The following is a 16,556-nucleotide window of genomic DNA, read 5'->3' as shown; positions in this document are numbered from 1 at the left end:
CTTATTAAATGCCACTACAGAAACGGCAAATTCTGAAATTCTGAGAAATGCTTTGTAATATAAAGTTGTGCATAAAGAAGGCTCCAAGAAAAGGTTCCTGCTGTCATTCCATCTACAGAGCCCTGAAAATACTTATCTTTCCTTTGCCAGAAGTACCATATTGATCTTTTCTCTCAGTCCCTATGCTTGGAATCAATGACTTGCGCCTTACTCCAAACTGGAGCTAAACCAGGTTTTGACAAGTGGTATATGTTGAGACATCATTTTCTTACTTAGCTTTCAGACAGCTGTCTGTGCCAGTGAGGTCTTAGCTAAGCAAGACAGAATCAGATTGTTGTGATCAGAGACCTTTTAAATCCACCATGTAGTTTAAAAGTAATTGTGCAGTAAGTTTAGCTCATCTGAACAACATTTAGAACATCTGAAAAAATTGTATACCCTCTGATTTGCTCGAAAAGTCACCCCTCATACAAATAATCCAAGTTTCCATTCTGTTCATGTCCACTCTTACTTTCTGCTGTCTAACTTTGTTTCCCTGCTTTTTAAAGAGTAACAATGAACATAACATGAATTGGCAACTTCTGAAGAAGAAGCTGTTAATCCACATCTTTGAAGCCCTTTGCTTTGGCTCAATATTCAGCAACCATTTGCTATCTGTCAGACAGGTCTCAATGGTTTTTTGCTTCCAAATGAGGTCGGATAACTTGTATCTTCACCAACACAAGCCATATCTGTCCACACCTTCTCTGAGGTGCTTATGTGTGCCTTTAGACTTATTGCTTGGCTTTGGCACTGATGTCACATACGTATGCTGCCCCCAAAAACACTTTTGCAGATCAATATTTCATCATTTTGGAATGAAACAGGGTGTGATGTTGCCCCCTAGAGACATAAAGGAAAAGAAGGCGAGGCTTTATATGGCAATGAAAAGCTGAAAGGCAGTGTAGTATGAATTTCTTGTTCTCTGAATGGATTTTTTTGCCACTGTCATTGTAGAGGATTGAAAATGGTCATACCTGTAATCACTTGGTGATTGTGAGGTTGACTGAATGATCATCTAATCAGCACAGTAATTGGTAGGTGATGATGCTACTTGCTTGGAATTGACATTTAGATCTTAATTATTTTCTCAGAAAGAATACATTTGGTCTAACTTTCTTTAGTGATCAAATACAGTTTGGATATTTTAGAGAAAAAAAAAATCCCTACAATTTCCTGTCCTACCTCTTACACTGAAAAAACAAACAAATATTTTGTAATGAAGTAAACATATCAGAAAAGATTAGTTGGTTAGTTTAAGTGTGAACTTGAAAATATGAAGTAAATTCTACATTTGTACTTAAATTAAAACATAAAAATTAACACTAGCTTATAAGTAAATATTATTCACGATTGTTTTTTCTCTTTACAATGTGTCATCATGTATCAATCTTAAGTATGTATTATTGTTAAGTGTTGAGGCCTGCATCTTGTATTTATTGCTTATTATGCAAGGTGATATTGTCCAATTGACCATATAGCATGCATTAAGCTTCCTTGTGTAAGGCTGCTGTTGTCGTGTGGTACATTATTAAACATTTGGTTATAAGGAAAGGTCAAAATGTGAAAGGATCCAATAAAATGTTCATTTAAATTAAATTTGTAAGTAAAAGTTTCTGTATTAACTGAAATGTTTCAGTTAAATTTACTCACTCGCTTTAATCAATATTATGTCATGAAGTTAAGTAGGTTTTACTTAATTTTATACCATTAAAATGTACTTAGAAAAAATGTACTTAGCTAAACAGAGAAATAAACAAACAAACAAATAAACAAATTGGATGTACACAATGATGACTCTAAGATATTACAGTTTCATTTTCTGTTAATGCATGATTTTCTGTAAAGCTTCTTTGAAATGATGTGTGTTGTGAAAGGTGCTATACAAATAAAAATGACTTGACTTGACTACTGCTTGTATGTTTTGGGTGACACAGTATTGCCCTTATTTTAAAATTCTTTTTTTTTTTCCCTCCCCAATTTGGCATGCCCAATTCCCACTACTTAGTAGGTCCTTGTGGTGGCGTGGTTACTCACCTCAATCTGGGTGGTGGAGGACAAGTCTCAGTTGCCTCCGCTTCTGAGACTATCAGTCGGCACATCTTATCACGTGGCCCGCAGTGCATGACACCGCAGAGACTCACAGCATGTGGAGGCTCATGCTACTCTCCACGATCCACGCACAACTTACCACGTGCCCCATTGAGAGTGAGGACCACTAATCATGACCACGAGGAGGTTACCCCATGTGACTCTACCCTCCCTAGCAACCGGGCCAATTTGGTTGCTTAGGAGACCTGGCTGGAGTCACTCAGCACACCCTGGATTCGAACTCACAACTCCAGGGGTGGTAGTCAGGGTCAATACTCGCTGAGCTACCCAGGCCCCCCTTATTTTGAAATTCTGAGCAACTTTTGAACTTTCCAATTTTGGGATTCAAGTTTTAACCTCAAGCTTAACCTTCAGTTGATTTGCTTGCTAAATACCTTCTGCTTGACTTCTGGGCAGGCCTGTATAGTGATAAGCCAATTTGACAGCTTGCAACTAAAAATACCAGCATCAACTGATAGATCAGAGAGTACACTGTAAAAAATGAGTTTGCATTTTAGTTATCATAACTCAAAATGTAGTTCAGATAAAATGAGTTATAATAACTGCTCTTGAATGATCTTTTTGAGATAACTCAATTATGTAAGTTGTTGTTGGCTGAACTTATAATAAGAATATTATTTTAATAATTTGAAAAATTATTCGGCTGAAATCAAATGTATAAGTTAAGAAAACTACGCACATCACTCTCACATACTGAAATTCCCTGCATGCACTCTGGCATGAATGGCCTACATTATGAAAAATGCTGTGTTACCACTCTTTTTTTTCCCCCCAGTTTGCTGCTTTTATTTTTGCTATTGGCTGTTGTGTTTGTTGTCACTTTCAGTTATTTGTCATGTAGCAATAATTCAAAGCTCATCTTTTACTCAATTACACTACCGGTCAAAAGTTTTGAAACACTCATTTTTTATAATAATTTTTTTCCTTCACATTTTAGAATAATAGTAAAGTCATCAAAACTATGGAATAACATAAATGGAACTATGGAAATTATGTTGTGACTAAACAAAATCCAAAATAAATCAAAACTGTGTTATATTTAAGCATCTTCAAAGTAGTCGCCCTTTGCCTAGATTCTGCAGACATGTACTCATTTTCTCAACCAACTTCTTGAGGTATCACCATGGGATGCTTTTAAACAGTATTGAAGGAGTTCCCATCTATGCTGGGCACTTATTGGCTGCTTTTCTTTATTATTTGGTCCAAGTCATCCATTTCAAAAACTTTTTTTTATTTTTTTTTATTAATTTTAGTTTTATAATGAAATAAATTAATATGGTGGCACAATTATATTTTTGTCTACAAAACTAATTTTAAACATTTAAGCATACGCCTTCAGATCAAAAGATTTTTAAGATCATGAGAAACATTTCAGTCAAGTGTTTCAAAATTTTTGACCAGTAGTTTATGTGTTTGATTTGCATGAAAAGTATTGAGGCCCATGAATATTTCCTTGACAAGCTTAGTTAGAATATGATAGAGGGTTACGCCGTTGGTCTCTGATCATCAACTGAACATTTACCATCAAATGGCAGTATATTTCACCTCTGACAATAGTCGCTCTTTTCCAAAAAACGACATACAATTTTCCAGTTTAGAGGTCATGTGAACATGACCCTTTTGAAAATACTGGTACATTTTCCTTAATGTAAAGTTGTATCATTACCTATACATTTCCATATTGATAGTATGTGTGAACAGCACTGTAACAGGGGGTTAAAATGGGAAAAGAGGAGGCAGGAAACGGACGAACCATCAAAGTAATATTTTATGTAAAATGAAAACAAAAAGACAAAAACATAAACACACACACACACACAAGGCAGACGCCTGTGGCTCTCTCTCTCCCGAACTGCCGCATCCGGCTGCCTTTATCCCTCTGCTTGGCTGATTAGTCCGAGGCCCTGCCCTCCTCCTTGTCACAAGGACATTTGTGATCCGGTCAAAAAATAACTGCAACTAAGATTGCTAATAAACCTCTCATATTGTATATATTATTCCAAGATATTGCATTAGACCTTCTAAGGTTTTATTTTTATTTTTTTAAATTATGACAGGTTTTTTACTTCTTTTGATATGAATTAATTGCTGTTCCGAGCTTATACAGGGCTAATGGGGGCACTTCCTGTTACAAATAATTAGTAAGAAAAAATTACAAATAATAATTATATAATTAATTATTAACCACTTGCTTGATCTTAACAACATAGGTGTCATTGTAAAGCTTAGAATCTGGACTTTGCAATGCAAATATTTGATCATACCAATTCTTAAATAATGCTTTTTAATTAGCTGACAAATAAGAACTGTTTTGCTCTCGTAATTTGCAAATTTGTTATCACAAAAATATATTAATAGTTAGTAAAAACATAGAAAAGGTAAGATAGCTTTGTGTTATACATTATTGGAAAGGACTCAATTAGTAAAATGCAATGAGCAAATTTGTTTCACTCAGAGGACAAACTGCAGTGAATATTAGTGTATGAAATTCCCACTCACACATAAATATAATAAACAGGATTGTCTTTTTTGCTATGTTTTTCCTTATTACTTCTGGAAACATGCATATAACATAAACAATGACATATCATAACTTACAGCAGACTATCCCAATTCAAATGAGCCCAAATGCAACATAATATGATAAGCTGATCTTCCTCACAGAGTGTACATAGACAGATGATGCACAAAAATGTGCTCAACACACATTGTGTGTGTGCACATGTCCAAGAACTTTGTGTGTGCTAACACACATCAACATATGTGCTTATCTTAAGGACTGGTGCTCCTGAACACTTAATATTTCTATATTTTGCAGTCCAATTCATTAATTTCCAATGGCCGGTCACTTTAGACCGGAAACACCACAGGTGTAACAAAGTGAAATAAAACAAATACAATTTATGAAAATTATCTATAAACAAAATTTGTGTGTTCAGATGCCCTGAGTGAACAAGTCATGGAATTTTATTCGGACTGAATGAAATAAACCACAGTTTTCGAAAAAAAAAAAAAAAAAGAAAAACAAAAAAGAAAGTTAATCGGTCAGTTTTGATCGGAACACAATATAAGGGTAAAAATCAACTTTATGTTTTGTTTAAACAGCTTTCCCTCTTAATTTGACACAACTTAACATTCTAAGGCGGCAAAAACATAATTTTTTTACAGTGTAGTACTGCAAAGTCATCCTATATTGTAGCTGATGATTTGTGCTCTAAAGTCACTGGATTTTAAGTTTATGGGGGGAAAAAAAATGGCAAGATCCATTTCAGCCCATTAGGATCTAACTTAGGGTAGTAATAGCTAAGCAACAAAAAAGTAGTCTTCTCAGTCAAAATGTCAGTATTTCAAATCCCAGGTGAGCTGAGGAATCAGCCACAATTAGAGAACCATTGAGGTTACAGTACTGTTCAGTAACTAATTCGTCCAAAGCATTGATAAGTTGTGAAAATGCAGTTGTCAGTGTCCTGACAAATTACAATTAATGAAAAAAACAAAAAACAAAAAAAAAAAACATTATTATTATTTAAAAACCCAACTTTCAGAAAGGAAAGTAGCTACTGTGCTTGACTATATTAAGTACAGCAGAGGGCAGTATGTGTTCATTTGTATTTGACTAACGGATCGCTGACTCACTGCAAAACCCAGTCACTGGTAAGGCAGGTGTTGCAGCATGCAAACTCACCATCATGGGGGAAGCACAGACTGTTCTATTTTTCATCTCTCAGCTCCCTCCTTTTTCTCTTTTTCTTACCTCCCTCTTTTTTTAAAAACTCTAATTGTCTTACACAAACAAAAGCCGGGGAATTGCTGATCTAGGCAGCTTTCAGGGTCAATGAAGCATGCATTATTTGAATGGTATTAACAAGAAAGCTCTCTCTGTGTCATGTAGACACGCACGCGCTCTAAACATGTTTTAATATTTTTTTAAATATATCTGTGACCAGACTGCACGTTTTGAGACCAGGGCTTGGTAAATAAACTAAAAACCAACTTTAAATAGATTACTGCACAAGCTGTTGGATACATTTTGAGCCGCGTTTTCATCTTGATGCTATATATTTAATCGCCAGGTGTGACATCACACAGCTGCATGCTCTTTTGGCCAATCACGCGCAAGTAAATAGCGCCAAGAGTGCGCATAGATTCACCAGCCCTGCCTCGTTTAACTTTGCAGACAGGGCAGCAGTTGTCATGGAGATAACTGCGGGCCTGGCGTCGATTCGAGGGGTTGTTTCCATGGAGATCCCGCCCCGGGGTGCGCTGGCACCGGTAGAGGAGGACGAGGACCGCGAGCAATCGGGCTCCGAAGAGCGGCTTCAGCACCCTGGACAGCTCCAGCGCCGCGGCCCGCCCTTCCGCCAAGGAAACTTTTACATGCTTATCGTGATCGGAGAGATCGCGACAGAGCACCAGCTTCAGAACGCCAGACAGCACATAGAGCGAGGTGAGCACACCGAACACGTCCTTGCGTTAAAAACAAGCTATAGACGCAGCGCCACGAATAGAGCAGAACGCAGGTGTAACAGTTGAAGTTCTTTTTACCTTGACACGTCTCTTTAGATTCCATACTGTAGCTGCTGTGGGCGTGTGCATTTAATTATGGACATATTGCAGTTCAATTTAACAACGCTGAATATGACAGTTTGCAATTGGCAAATGCATGATACATATTGTGGTAATGCAAGATTATGAATGGACTTTTAAACATTGTCTTTAGAGTGCTATATGATCTGATAAAACCATTGGTAGGCTACTTGTTTCAACAGCACGCTGCAGCGTCCACGAGTGACTGCACAGAGCACTGTGCCATAAATTGTGGGATTACAGCATTTTTAGATGGAATTGATGAAGTTGCAGTTTTGTTGGTCCGTAAGGTTCGGGTAGACGTGAAGATTTAGCTGCTGTTTGAAAACTTGTTTATTTACCACCATCATTTTGAAATTTAGTTTAAACTTTCATAGGTCTATGATTATGGCAGTGGGATAAAACTTTGATTTCTTGTTGCAGACAGTGCATGTCATCGTTGTTCATTAATATTTTGTTTATAAGTAAAAACTGTCAATGAAAAGGCTAATATTAATATGCCCCTCATATTCAGCAACTTCACAAACATGTCATATGATTTCATACTGAATCTTAAAAAGATAGTTCACCCAAAAATGAAAATTCTCTCATCATTTACTCACACTCATGCCATCCCAGATATGTACGACTCTCTTTCTTCTGCTGAGCACAAATTAAGATTTTCAGAAGACAATATTTCAGCTTTAGGTCCATACAATGCAAGTGAATGGTGGTTAGAACTTTGAAGCTCCAAAAAGCAGATAAAGGCAGCATGAAAGTAGTCCATAAGACTCCAGTGGTTAAATCTATATCTTCAGAAGCGATATGATAGGTGTGGGTGACAAACAGATCAATATTTAAGTCATTTTTTAATTTACATTCTCCTCCCTGCCCAGTAGGTTGCGATATGCACAAAGAATGTGAATCGCCAAAAACAAAAGAATAAGAATGTGAATGTGAAAGTGGAGATTTATAGTAAAAAAGTATAAAAATATTGATCTGTTTCTCACACATACCTATCATATCGCTTCAGAAGACATGGATTTAACCAATGGAGTCATATGGATTACTTTTATGCTGCCTTTATGTGCTTTTTGGATGTTCAAATTGTGGTCACCATTCACTTGCATTGTATCGACCAACAGAGCTAAAAATATTCTTCTAAAAATCTTTGTTTGTGTTCGGCAGAAGAAAGAAATTCATACACATCTGGGATGTCATGAGGGTGAGTAAATGACGAGAGAATTTTCATTTTTGGGTGAACTATTATAAGTGTAAGGTATAATAGCCTGTTTAATCTATTTACATTTAATAAATGTTTCTGTAAGAGATACTCTGGAAATTGTATCATTTTATCATTCATTACTGGTGTAGAATTTTTATAGAAGTAATCAAATTTACATTCAAAGCCCATATATCATCATTTTGTAGAGTTTACATAAAATGTACACTCCATTTTGTTTACTATGTTGTACTATGGAAGAACAAAAACCTTTGTAATCTGATGATTTCTGGTTACATAGCCTATTATTGTAATGGTAACACTTTACAATAAGGTTTTATTCGTTAACATTAGTTAATGAAATATTTGCTAACATGAACAAACAATGAGCAATATGTAATCTTGATATACTAATATATATATATATATATATATATATATATATATATATATATATATATATATATATATATTTTAACATTAAAAGTTCCATTATGAACTAATATTAGCTAACAATGAACAATAGTATATTTAGATTAACCAAGATTAGTAAATGCTGTAAAAATATTGTTCATTGTTAGCTCATAATATCAAATGCATTTACTAATGTAATTAGTGATCGTAATGTGAAGTGGCATCATTGTAACACATTTTTACATTACTTTGCTCTAGTAAGTGTTTTATCTCTGTCTGCCAGTATGATCATAAAATGTTGGTTTTCCAAATTCTCTCTACTGACATTTTCTCTTATAACCTTGAAGTTATATAGAGATATACAGATTTTTAACCTGGTAGTAGAAAGCAGGGGCTTCAATTCAATGCTTCTTGACTGAAACCGACACAGTGGTTTAGAAAATTGTCTCTGATGGTGTCTCTCTCTTGTCAGCTCGGCAGCAGAACTGTAGATCTAAGAAACTGCATAAACACAGCAATGTTGTTCTTATCAATGTCAATCTAAAATGGGTAAAGAAATCTTCTCATCATCTTTATACACCCTTAGCAAATCCATTTATGTTTAATTAATTAGAACACAATATTCAGGGTCAACTATGGTGCACTGATTATGCTAATCACATTCAGTACATTGAAAACACATAGTGCATTTTAAATCTGGTCTCATAAATAATACTAGCTCTGCACTATTCTTTAATATTCTGGAAACAGTTAAAAGTTAACCCAGTTCCTCCTGATAGACTTTTAATTAGCAATTAGTATATCGATGAGATCAAATCAATACAGCAAAGAATGTCCTGTGTTTGTGTTTCAATAAAATCTTATTCCAAGAAAAAAGAAATTGTTTATCTCTGCAGCCAATAGCTGTTTTAAATCCCAATGACACAAAATTTCTGAGCACAAATACTGCAGTGTTTGCAAGATATACACTTCATCTACAAAGCAAAACAGAATCTAAGGAAAATGGCCCTTTATCATTCTAAAAGGAGGAGGAAGGGCACCAATGGTGGATAATTTAGAGGCACAGAGATTTAACTTGCAGCTCTTGGATTTTTGGCCACTTATGTGACATCCAATCCAATAAATATTCTGTGAGCAGCACAACATACAACCTACTGAATCTGATGTATTGATGGCAAATATCCATAGTTATTCATAATCAGTGTTGGGTAAATTGGGTTGGGTGCATAATGTGGGACTTTTAACACTTAACAAGCCAGAAACACATTTATTAATTACTTCATAGAAAAAGTAATCACATTACTAATTACTTTACTTTTAAGTTACATTCTAAAAAACATTTCTGCTAAAAAAATTCAAAGTAATGTCTATATTTCTTTCTTGTTCATTGTTACACTCAAGTCATACATTCAGCACCTCACATTTCTCCTTCACAAAGACCAAGATTTTACATTGTCCATCAAGTGGCAACCCAACACAGTGCCACATTTGTTTATTGTACAAAAGTACACAAAATGTCCTTAAAATCATATATTGAAATGAAATGCATAGGCCCAAAAATATGCAAAATGATTAACATGACATAGGCTGAATATGAAAATTGACAGTTTTGTGAATGCATAAACAACATCAGATTTATGATTTAGCATCTTAACACATGGAACAAACACTGGGCCAAATGTTGCATTAGCAATATTACCAAGCTACCATTTTATTATTTGCATTTAGCATTGTTTTTTTTCCCCTCATGTCCCTCGGAACAGATTTGAAACCCATTTTGTCTGCGACCCACCGGTTAAGACCAACTACTCTTTACATTATCACTATGCCACTGGTTATTACTTAGACAAAAAACTGAAACAATGAGGAATACACCAAAAACCCTGCATTTAAAATGAGGGCATGAATGAACAGTCAATGCATGTTAATTTGGAATGCTGTGCACATGTTGACCATACAACATGTCTCTGTGTGTTTACAGGTATCCGCTCCTGGGATATCAGTCTAACAGAATGTGACCTGGACCAACAGCTGCAGATTTTTATAACCAGACATTCCGCCCAGTTCTCTGCCGAGGTCAGAGGTCAGTCTGATTGAAAAGATGACATTTAGCTGGAATCTGATGTAGTGTTGGATGCAAATGAACAGTACTTGGTATTAACGGATTACATGTAATCTGGATTATGTAACTGAGTACTTCTATTTGGATTATATTTAAATTTATAACGTACACAATCAGATTACGGTTACTTTTTTGGATTACACGATTAGCACTAAATTGATTAGCCAGGTAGCATTACACTGAAGAGTCGACTGAGTGCGTCCCGTTCCTCATATAACCACGCACAAAAATGACTTGACTTTCAAAGAGAGATGAGGGAAAATAACTAGGAAAAAAGATACCTGATTTTATTATTTTTTATTTTGTAGGGCTGTCAAATTTGTTAAGCAAATTAATTACATGGTATGCCAATTAATTAATCAAATTAATCGCAATTAATCACATATATAAATATTTGCCCCTCAAATAACAATAATTCAATATTTAATGATTAAATAATTATAAATAGTTTTATTAAAATAATTATAAATAATTATACACTACTGGTCAAAGGTTTTGAAACACTTGACTGAAATGTTTCTCATGATCTTAAAAGTCTTTTGATCTGAAGGTGTATGCTTAAATGTTTAAAATTAGTTTTATAGACAAAAATATAATTGTGCCACCATATAAATGTATTTCATTATAAAACTAAAATGTAATAAAAAAAAAAAAGTTTTTGAAATGGATGACTTGGACCAAATAATAAAGAAAAGCAGCCAATAAGTGCCCAACATAGATGGGAACTCCTTCAATACTGTTTAAAAAGCATCCTAGGGTGATACCTCAAGAAGTTGGCTGAGAAAATATCAAGAGTACATTTCTGCAAATTCTAGGCAAAGGGTGACTACTTTGAAGATGCTAAAATATAACACAGTTTTGATTTAATTCCCATAGTTTCATTTATGTTATTCCATGGTTTTGATGGCTTTCCTATAATTCTAAAATGTAAGAAAAAAACAATTATAATAAAGAATGAGTGTTTCAAAACTTTTGACCGGTAGTGTATATATATATATATATATATAAATAATACAGATAATTAAAATGCATTACATTATTTTGGCACACATGTGAAGCATTAAATAAGAAAATAAAAAAGTGGCTTTAGAATGCATGATTTTGTTTATTTATATATTATTGAACATAAGCCAATCATTGGCTACAGTTCACAGCAATCCATTTTGCAATTGAATTCATCAATCAGTCAGAGATTTATTATAAGGGGCTTGTCTAAGGATGTGTCAGTGTACACCTGTGTCAGACGGACGTCTTGGTTGCGTCGTGTCATTAACGTACCATTTTTAGGTCGCTGTGTCAAGTTAAACAAAGTTTATCTTGAGATCCCTTGGGATTTGCGCTCAATAAAGCTGTGTTTGTACACAAGAATGTGTTCTCATGTATTGCCTGCTCTCAGTAAGTGTGGTTTGTTCTCTGTCTGTATGAGCTGCACATTGCCTGTACAGCGAGTTTCACTTACTGCCCCCTGGAGAAAACAGGTGGTTCTTCATGCTCGAATTGCTCAGATGAAAGGAATATTTCTTATGGTCTGGGGACATGATTAATTGCATGAATTTTTTTAACGCATTATTTTTTATATAATTATTCGCACGGAATTAACACGTTAAAGCGACAGCCCTGTTCATTTTAATGTTAAAATTGTTTCTCCTATATTACCTTAATATGCCGAGACAACTATCAATACTCAGCAATATTGGCTCAACCAATGGAAGACAGTGGAATGTTTGGGAAACCTGTTTGGAAACAGTCATTATTTTTGCAGTTCTATTTGTAGAGAAATTACACACTTCACCTTTCAATAAATGAGCTGAGCTATAACTCATAATATTGGAGATTCGCCAATGCTAAACAGACAAATGAATGTTTAAGAGAATGCATACATTTTATGTTTCCCAGCATGCCACAAACATAAATACATATATGTATTTTGAATCCAGTGTTGGAGATCAAGCTGTTCATGTATTCTATACTGCAGTTTTATTGCTTACAGCAAGCTTATAGATAACAAGCACAATATTCAGTCAATGCACCACTGAAAATGTTCTATCTCTCTCCACGGGGAGTCAAGCATGTGTGTTTTCACAGAGCTGTGTGTACCACAGTACTGTTTCCACTATCCTGCCTGGCACAGTGGTTATCAAAGAGCTGTGTCAGGAGGAGAGGAGCTGCAGAGCAAGTGCTAAAATGCTGCAGTGTGTGTGTGTGTGTGTGTGTGTGTGTGTGTGGTGGGACCTTGATCTGTGCAGTTGGTTGTGCTGGGTGTGGATTTCACAGGAAGGATCACAAGGCTGAGTCTCAATATAGGATGAGCTGTTTTATAAATAAGCCATTTTTCAAAATTTAGCATGACATTAATTTCCTGACTACTAAGGGAATGATTTATTACTAGATTCTGATTCTTGGTTACAGTCAGAACAGCAGATATTGAATGTGAGAAATGTAAAATAGCAAGAAATTAAGGTATGAAAAATGTGGAAAAGGCCTCTGTGATAGTTTGTCTTAAAACAAATAATTAATGAAGAAAATGTGAGCCAAACAACGACACAATGATAAAGGATGTTACCAGAGTTGCTAAGGTGTTTTTAGCATGATGCTATGATGCTATGGTGTTCTGTGTGATTGCTTGGTGTATGCTTACAGGCCAAGTCAAAAGGGCCCTTTCCCACATCACTAGAATATTCAGGTCCTAAGATTTGGCTTGGGTACCTTCTTCAGTGTAACCTTTTTTGCTTGTTTTATCAACTATCAAGCAAAAATAAAAAATCCAATCATTTAGAAACACTGCAACCTGGTCTCATCATGTTACTATACCAACATTTTTGCAAAATGATTTTTTGGCTCATTGTGCTGTATGTATCACAGCAGATTTCTTGGTGAAATGAACACTAGAGGCATTACAACAACAATTACTTTTATGCACTTTCATACAAACCACGACAAAAACAGCAGATTATCAGTTAATAAATACTTTTTGCTCAGTTGCTCACATGATGACATCGAAACACTTTTACTATACTGCATGACTTGTAAGATGATACATTACATAAACAACTATTTACAAGCATATTTAGGCACAATCAAGTTGCACGGTAGCTCAACTGATAGAGCATTGCACTTGCAATGCAAACAACTGGGGTATGAGTCCTGAGGAGCATGTGAGTTGACATGCAAGCCAAAAGTGTCATAGAAGCAGCACACAATTATGTGGTTGCTTTAGTAATAGCATTTTTCAGCTCACATTTGCTTTTCTGACAGTATTGGTTAGGTTTAAGTTAGAGAGGTAGGTTTTGTTGGTTTAATCATAGAATGCGAATGTGGGTCAAAAATTGCAGTGGTTTTTTTAATCAGCCACTCCAGTATTCTTCAGGTAAAGTGTCTTTGACTGTGTGAATTTACTTTTTTAACCTTTAGCTGAATATTTTTTAAATAATAAAGGGAAATTGCTCTAGTACCACTAGAATGGTCCAATATGACCCATATGTGTTTACTATTATGGTATTACTCTTTTTATTTTTTATTTTGATCCCCTTTTCTCCCAATTTGGAATGCCCAATTCCCACTACTTAGTAGGTCCTCATGGTGGCGCAGTTACTCACCTCAATCCGGGTGGCGGAGGACAAGTCTCAGTTGCCTCCGCTTCTGAGACAGTCAATCCGCGCATTTTATCACGTGGCTCATTGTGCATGACACCGCGGAGACTCACAGCATGTGGAGGCTCATGCTACTTTCCGCAATCCATGCACAACTTACCACGCACCCCATTGAGAGTGAGGACCACTAATCACGACCACAAGGAGGTTACTCCATGTGACTCTACCCTCCCTAGCAACCGGGCCAATTTGGTTTGCTTAGGAGACCTGGCTGGAGTCATTCAGCACACCCTAGATTGGAACTCATGACTCCAGGGGTGGTAGTCAGCATCAATACTCGCTGAGCTACCCACGCCCCCCATTATGGTATTACTATTGTATTACATTGATTTTTTTCAGTTTCCATTTTTAATGTAATTTAATATACGTTAAATACCATGTTCACAATTATATTTATGTATAGTATGCAAGTATAGCAAGTTGTCATTTAGCTGATGCTTTTATCCAAAGTGCATGTCATTATATCTATCACAGGGACAGTCTTCATGCAACAGCCTGAGGTTGGATGCCAGTTCACGGTAAGGGCACTGTTAATAGCTCCTGGACCACTTCTTAGTGTGCTTGAACCTGCAACTTTTCTTTATTTGGTACGACAACAAATACTGCATAGAGTAATATAGAACTATAGTGTACATAGGTAGTAACTTTACAAGTTTATAACTAATTGTAAAAACATTTAATTCTAGTACATTGTACTTACTGTATATGTATGTGTTTGTGTGGGTAGGGTTGTTGAGACACTTATATTTTACCATCAAACATGGAAATTGCCCATATTTCTGTTATACAGCATTTTTTACACTGTCACACTTCATTTTCAATGTGTGTGAAATTCTTCAGATTTAAAAAAACAAAAACAAAAAACAATTAGGTCAGCCATTTTAAAAATGTAAATTATGAATAAAATTATCATTAAAGTTAATTTTCTTTGCAAAAGGAAGTAGTTTTATAAACGATAAACATCTAGATTTCGCCTGGGTGTTTTTCGACCCACATATGCATTTTAGGGGGGTAAAGTTACATACTGTATGCATTCTACAGTTAAAACTTGATAGAGTAATCAGTGGACATTTCACCCCGGAACTGCCGCAATATGTTTAATGAACCATGTAATGTCATTTGTATTATATATTATTTTAGCTGTAAAGATGTTTATTTTGTTGTTTTTATGGTCATTTTACAGTTTTAAGGTATACTGCATTACATCGTCATGGCATAGAAAAGGTTAGTAAACGATTTTATCACACTAAAATCATGTTAACATGCATATTGTTTACGTCTTGTAGCCTTACTTTTGAAAAAGTGAGTATATGAACATTTACGGATTGGTGCCATTCACTTCCACAGTAAGTGCCTCACTGTAACCCAGTTTTTTACTTTATATATAGAAAAGAAGGGACTTAAAAGTTAAAATTCAATTCTGTGGTAATCAACATTATGCCACAAATACTGTCATTTGAGCTTAACTTGTATTGAACCCAGAATATTCCTTTAATACTTGGGTTGAGGGGTTTAGATTAGAAGAAACAATAATGAACGCAAAACTAATAATTGGCAACGTCAAAAAATAATGGTGGAAATGGTGGACACTGGAGGGAAATGGAGGGGGAGATGCCCTCTGACCCTGTTGAAGGGCATGATGTGTGGCTAGATCAGATTGTGTTGACTGGCCTGTGGGATGATACAAGGGTAACTGCTACTAAAGGTTGATGTCTGTGATTGTGCTGTAGCTCAAGTCCTGTCAGATGCAAGGCTCCCAGGCTGATGGTGCAAATGGGACCACAGTATCAATTCAGCCGTATCATATTCAGTATGCACCTTAGCATTGATCAATGGCATTCAAGCTTAGGGGAATTCAGTTGCTGAATCCAAAATGATTGCTTTGTAAATACTAGTGAATTTTTTTCAAAAAAACAAAAAACAAAAAAAAGCACTTGAATTTTAATCATCTCAAATATTTCATTACATATTTTAGGTATTGTGCACTTCGTTTAAAATTGTAAGAGTGGTTTCCCACTTCTTGTATTGATGAATAAGCTACTGCCCTCTGATGGATATTCAAAGTAATGCATCATTCTATGCAATGCAGTTGCTACTTCAACAAAAGGAAATTGACACATTATTACTCTTTAAGAACCTCTTTTTTTATTTTATTGTTTTAGCTACAGCATAATCTAATAACTGGAAACTGGGTATTTGTAGATATGTATCATGGTGCCACTTGATAGGATCATGGTGATCCTATCAAGCTCTAATGTTATTATATTAAGCTAATTATATTTTATATACCATAACACTAAGCTTAATTTACAGGTTATTAAAATTCTATTATTACAGAAACCTTTTTGCATTTTTATATTTTAATTATATTTTAATTCTGACATTATTTATTCCCACAATGTAGGTGACATCAGGTTTTACTGTCATTTAC

At 35.2% G+C, this 16,556-nt stretch overlaps 1 protein-coding gene across 1 annotated transcript; it reads left to right on the top strand.

Moving 5' to 3' along the window:
• Positions 1 to 6,345: 6,345 nt before the first annotated feature.
• On the top strand, positions 6,346 to 11,832 carry LOC127435699 (electromotor neuron-associated protein 1-like). The gene is made up of 2 exons (XM_051689325.1): positions 6,346 to 6,598; positions 10,335 to 11,832. Exons 1-2 carry the CDS (start codon positions 6,346 to 6,348, stop codon positions 10,448 to 10,450), a joined length of 369 nt encoding a protein of 122 aa, XP_051545285.1. The 3' UTR covers positions 10,451 to 11,832.
• Positions 11,833 to 16,556: the final 4,724 nt, after the last annotated feature.

This window comes from Myxocyprinus asiaticus, chromosome 46 (assembly GCF_019703515.2).
Source record: "Myxocyprinus asiaticus isolate MX2 ecotype Aquarium Trade chromosome 46, UBuf_Myxa_2, whole genome shotgun sequence".
Classification (NCBI taxonomy): Eukaryota; Metazoa; Chordata; class Actinopteri; order Cypriniformes; family Catostomidae; genus Myxocyprinus; species Myxocyprinus asiaticus.
Note: the sequence above shows the minus strand (reverse complement) of the source record. Positions and strands in the feature narration are given on the sequence as shown.